Source organism: Eufriesea mexicana, unplaced genomic scaffold (genome assembly GCF_001483705.2).
Source record: "Eufriesea mexicana isolate 0111107269 unplaced genomic scaffold, ASM148370v2 scaffold3677, whole genome shotgun sequence".
Lineage (NCBI taxonomy): Eukaryota > Metazoa > Arthropoda > Insecta > Hymenoptera > Apidae > Eufriesea > Eufriesea mexicana.
In genome coordinates, this window is record NW_016911683.1 from 24325 (window position 1) to 30908 (window position 6584).

General features: G+C 37.6%; 1 protein-coding gene across 1 annotated transcript in view; it reads right to left on the reverse strand.

The window, feature by feature from the left end:
• Positions 1-2218: 2218 nt before the first annotated feature.
• LOC108551125 (probable low-specificity L-threonine aldolase 2) overlaps positions 2219-6584 on the reverse strand; it is a 40726-nt gene continuing 36360 nt past the window's right edge. The window contains exon 5 of the mRNA XM_017905164.1: positions 2219-2676. Within this exon, the coding sequence (XP_017760653.1) occupies positions 2219-2676 (458 nt within the window). The remainder of the gene's footprint in view (positions 2677-6584) is intronic.

Below are 6584 nucleotides of genomic sequence, written 5' to 3' on the forward strand. Positions count from 1 at the left end.
CCCTTCCACTGACATTTTCACGTTCACGGGTGGAGAGACTTTTTTCTGCACTGAGATAAGAACCGCAAACAACTGACTGAATATAAAGCATTGTTAACCAGTTAGCTGTGGCGTCCCCTTTTGAGAGCGTGCACCTATATGTGTCACGAAAATCGAGCGATGACGAGTATACTCGTCAATAACAGAGTAAGTGTCGCTGTTAAAATATTGGATCAAAAAGATGAGTTTATTTTATAAAATTGATAATTTTATTACTAATATTTACTTATTTGGTTAACATCTATTCTCTTATTGGTTTGTTTTTATGGATATCTATGAATTTTAGTGACCGTCAGAAAATAGCTGGGTAACTTCGGGCCAGCAGTCATCAATGGGCTCAGCGCCTGGTCAGCGTCACGCGTTTGTCCCGTGGTGGACCATCCCTGAAGGAACCCTATCATACATCAGCTTTCCGACGTTTGCTTTTGCCCCTTTTACGCTAACATCTAAAAAACGTTATCACCGCACATAAATAAATTCGTTATGCGAACCGATAAGCTGTTTCAGCCTGTACATACGGGGACGCACGAGTTCGTCTCAAATTATTCATATTTTTTATTTGTTTGTTTCATTCCGGCGTGGTCTCAAAATATTCGAAACATCTTGAAATTTAAGAATATGTTTTATTTTTCACAAAAATTACAATTTAAATAGCCAATGGTCACTACTTTTTACGCATGACGAGTATACTCGTCAATCACAGCTAACTGGTTAAAGTAATAAATTGTACAGATCTGCAGCTAGCTCTACGACTTATAACGAGTAACTACGTACAGTGCCGGACGAAAGTATTGGCACAGCATGGTTGTTGTGATACAAATGCTCTTATAACTACTAAACAAATTGATTTGAAGAAAAAGCTTTTTGACATATTCATTTATTATCTATTCTAGTTTTATTACACAGTAGAAGCAATAACATAAATACATTGATTCACGAAACAATAACAAAAATGTGTTTATTGAACATTTTATGGGTGGACTATTATTACTGTGTAATAAACTAGAATAAATAATAAATGAAATAAATTTTATCGAAAGCAGTTCATATTTTTTCAGACATTGTAAAAACAAAATATCTGAAACAAGTCATTTTGACCCCTTTGATAGTTCCAGTGTCAATGTTTTAATTAAACTTGCCTTTATCGATAACCAACGATAGTTTTAATCCAAATTAATTGAAAAAATCATCTAAAATGTCCCATACGGTTGAACGCTTCGCGCCATTGCGAATGTATCGCTAAAAATGACTGAAAATAAGTTTATGGCCGTATCACTGAGACATACCGATGATAATAGCATGTATCGTGAGATGAATAAACATTTAGTTACAATAATCTACTTCCAGTTTCGTAAAATACACAGAGAGAAAAATGTTAGTTAGTTAGACACTCCCACTTTTATTTCCCTGCTTTCAGAGGAGACTGAACTTGCTTTCAGTGGTTCCTCTTAGCACTCCTGTCAATCGCGTTCTTTTCTGAGTATAGTTAAGTTAGTCACAGGGCATATTGTAGGAATTATTTAGGAGGCAGCAAAAGGACGGTGGTAGATAATAAAACTATTATTTATTATAAACTGATTTAGATGCTGTGACCTTTCACACTAACTCTCACAGGACTCTCCTTTCGAACTGTTCGTTTCTCGTCCATGCACCCTTATATATTATTTGCATCCAAGCGTGAAATATTTCGTCAGCCCGCGACTGTCTACTATTAGTGAGCGCAGAATATTCCATAATAGCGGAAAATTCTATAAAATCGTGCGTGGAATATTCCACGCTAACCATTCCTACAATATTATTAAATTATTAGTATTTACAAAAATGATACATATCCAAATAAATATATTTTTATTCCCAAACCATAGATAACAACATCAATAACTACTATAAGGGAGTTGTGATCAAGGATGCATCGCTGGTGTAGGTTAAGATTCAATAAATTTTAGGTGCGTTTAACTAATATATATAGAAGCGTGTGTGTATTACGTAATACATCAAAGAGAACACAAAGAATATACATAAAGAATATAAAACATAAATCCATAAACCTATAAAAAGTAATTGTTTCTGTAATTGTTCCTTACATTACATTACATATATATACCCTTATACATGTACCCTTACACTGCAATAATGAGAATCCATTAATAATATCAACAAATAAAATAAAGCAAAGCAATTAAAGGTTAGGATCCAGTCTTCGAATGACACGTGTAATTTTTTCAATAGCCAACGCCAATCCGTGGTCTGTAATTTCGCGAGAAAATACAAATCTGACTTGCGAATCACTCAGTGCTATACATTTTACAATGACTTTGTCCTCATCGCCATCTTGCAAACAGTGAACGAATGTCTCTGTGTTAGCGACTTTAGAATCAATGTCTACGAAAACCATATTGGTTTGTACAGTAGATAAATTAACCGAATACCTTGACGATCGAATTTCATTTATTGCAGAGGCAAGAGCGAAAGCTCTTTTATGATCGTTCGCCAAGTTTGGAATGTGCTTAAAAGCTACAAGTCCAGCTGCAGCAAGAACGCCAACCTGTCTCATACCACCACCAAGAACTTTTCTTATTCTTCTTGCATTAGCAACAAATGCTTTAGTTCCACAGAGAAGGGAACCTACAGGAGCACCTAAATTAAAATATCACTTCTTTAAAAAGAAATTAAATTCCAATACACGATAAGTTAACAATTTCAAGGGAACATGCATTATTCGGAGAATAACTCCGTAACTGTACTTGTAATTCACATTTTTATTTTCTTTCTAATATGTAATGTCATTTTTATTACTGGAAACACGTTAGTTTGAAACTCACACGTTATTCGTTTAATCCAAAACTAAACTATTAAATTATAACATATGAAATTTGGCAAATGCTCTTGTTGCGAATGAAATAAAAGCAAGTATCGATAAATAAACATATACGAGGGACATAGTTCTTGTAGTTAAGTTGAATATCTTTCTCACAATTAAATGAAGGGTCAAAATGGTGGACAGGTTGAGCATGCTGCATCGTAACGATGTTGAAAAATAACGGAATTGAAAATTCTCGTGAAAGTCTTATTGGTGAATCATTGCCAGATTGCTACAGGATTACACGATCGGAATAAAACTCAAATCTGAAGCAACAAAGAATGACGCCATGGCGAGACATTCGAAAGACTGTTGATACGTGCGAAAGGGGTGATTCAGAGCAGTCACAAACGAGTTCCAAAAAACATGAATTTTACGCAGATTTATCGCGAGCAATGATTATTGTTAATATGTGCTAGAGGTAACGGAGAGTGTTAAGATAACATAAACGACTGACTGCGTGGAGAATTCCAACATCTTCAGCTAGAAGTATTCAGTGGGACAGTGGAAAGAATAAATCGGCTAAATATGTCTTCGTTTTATGAATTATTTTATGAACTATCATTACATAGAGCATATTATTTTGACCACTGAAGCTAAGAACAAACAAACAGAATCATCAATGAATCGCAAAAGAAGTCAAAGTATTATGCGGAAATATGCCGTTCACTGCACAAATCGATTAACACCACTTTTTAAAAAATTTTAAATTTAAGTGTCAAACCACTTGGTATAGTTATAACTTTTTATATTTATAATAACTTTCCCGATAATTAAGATTAACACCATTAAACGACAAAAATATTTTGCCCACTGAATAATAAATAATTTATTTCAGAGGTCGCTTTGATTAACTCCGTACTCTAATGTAAATCGTTGCAATAATGCAACTCAAATGCACTAGCAAGCCATGAATGATAACGGTGAATTTTTTAGCGCCGTCTTATCAGAATTTAAATAAAATTTAGTAAAATTTAAATTTATTACTTTTTTCACTTGCCAAATCGATTAACTCTTCCAGTAACATAAAAATGGTAACATTACTAACGATTACCTTTTGGCTATTTTTTCTTATAAATTTTATATACCGTTAGATGAAAGTTACATTTGTATTTATGCATTCGACGATATTTATTTCAATTTAAATTATAAAGGGAATTTTAAAAAACAATATACATTATTTCATTGCATTTTTCCACTTTTTGCTTTATGGAGTTAATCAATTTGTGCAGTGAACTGCTCATATAAAGAAATTGTAATAAAACGTAATAATGTTGTATGTACCCAGTGCACATAAATAACAAATACGTTTATAAAATTTTACATTTTTTAAACAAATTCTTCTTCTCCTCGTGTTATTATTATTATTAGATAATATGCTGCACCAAAAAGTTAGATGCAAAGCTGATTCGGTGTTGACTCGCCGCGTTGCTCATCTACGGTTGGCTAATCCAGGGAGTGATGGGAGTAATGGAATAAAGGTGGGAGTGTCAAGCATGTATTACTAGAATATCAGTGTATAGTGTCGATAAACCCCGTTACCGTTGAGCGAGAGTTAATTATTTCGTAATTTTTTGTAATGAGTCATGATGGATTAGTTTGTCCAACTGTCAATGATTTCCAAAGTCCATCAACAAACGATGACATTTTAGCAATGAATTCTTCCGTGAGTCTCGAAAACCACGATCTACGAAGAAAACACCATGCGGTTCAAATTAATTTCACGTATTGACTTCTAACAACAGTTCGTTTACAACTGATGCATCATTTTTGGATCCATCATATGGTCCACAAATATTTGCTACACGGGGTGTCCCAGCACACCTGGCAAGAGGGTGATCGTATATGAAAGAACAAATCGAAAAGGAATAATATAATTTTTTCACTCGAAACTTTGTTGTTGAAAATCGACTTTGAATATTCACCGAGTACGCGTGCACTTAACTTTGGCTAAAGCGGATAAGACGAATAGCGACGTGAGGGTAACGTTCCGGAACTTTGTACCTTATAAACCCGAGTTTAGTTCCCTGTGGGGAGGAAACATTTTTCTTCCGCGGATCTTCCTTGCTGCGAGGCTTCCATGACGGTGTAGCGATCAAGTTCTCACCATCGGAAATAGATGGATTCCTACTTGAAGAAGGTTCGAGGAATTTCTCGCAAATTCTCGGTGAAGCCTCGATCTCCTTTAAATAGAAGTTCCTATGCCACCTAAGTATCCCTAGTCTAAGGCAGGGCCTGCTAGGGTAGCCTTACTGATGAGTCCACTAGCAGGCCCAGGACGAAACGAATCCTTTCCTTTTCCTGTCGTCCTTCTATCTGCTACCCTGTCAATAACGACGACGACCACGGAGATACCAAGAAGCCAACACCATAGAACACCAGCCCATCATAGGAACCACAAGTCAGCTCAGCGCAAAGAAGTCAATATCTAGCTCCGTTCGAGTAAATCGAGTTAACTATTGTACTTAATAAACCTCTCCCTTGGAGACAGAATATTTGGAGTGGTATTTACCCTAAACCTGATATTCATATTTGTCGCGTCGCGTCGCGATCTAAATTCTCGTATTTCCGACGGGTTGTAAGGCCGTCTCGCGACTACGACACGTGTTGCCCGCCAAATTAATATTGGGCAACTGTTTAAGTTGTAGGAGCGGAAAAGAGTCGTGTCTACGACGTTCGACGTTTCGAAAAGAAGTGTTTTAGAGAGAACCCGTGTCTCTCAGATTTCGTAAGGAAGTGAGCTCCGCGATCTTCCTCAGATCGGCCTTAGGAAAAATCGGGAGCTCGCCAAATATGATTGGCTGTCTTTGACCAAGGGCGTTCCCTTGGTTCGCGAATCGGTGACCTTGGAGAAAGGGAAGGTTCCCCCAAAAAGCAACGATAGTGGAGAAAACCCTCTCCTCCAAGGTGGGGTACCTGGGGTCCACCCGCGCGCTGGTGACCCCATCGGTCGTTTATTACCCCTAGCGAGGGCCTGAGGCTTCCAACGTGTGCGGACCACGTGGAGCCCTCAGGCCTATTGTCAGCCAAGTCTTAAGAGCCGTCGCCTAATTTCGTTAAATTAGGGATTTCCAGGATTCTCGTGTTCCGCGACACGAGAAGTCAAAGAAAAAAGGTAAAGCAGTCAAACATGCTGAAGGCATGGAGCGGAAAATTCCGATGCCCACTTGTTTGACCCTAAGACCTGGCTGTTGGAAGACCGTAACGGGTCTTCTTTGTTCCACGACGGAATAATATTCTACAAGGGCATAGCCAATCATTATCACTCTCTTCGGTCCTCATTCAACGTTCAGCTCAGAACTGGTACGAACTAGGAAAATCGGACTGTCTAATGAAAACAAAGCACTGTGATAGTCCCCACGGGTGTTGACGCAATGTGATTTCTGTCCAGTGCTCTGAATGTCAATGTGAAAAATTTCAAAGAATCTCAGGTAAACGGCTGGAGTAACTATGACTCTTAGTTGGAGATTATTTGCGTCAGCTCTAACTTAAAGTTAGGATTATCATTCCTCGGTAACCTTGACCCTGTCATTCAGGCTCTCACGCAGGCAACCGGTCTTGAAGCCGAACTTCGTAGTTAGGCAAGGGCGGCCCGACACAATTGACCGGTTGCATCGATCAAACAGATAGTCAAGTGGAAGGCAGACGCAAAAATGCGCGAGTTTCAAATGTGTGTGTGTGTGTG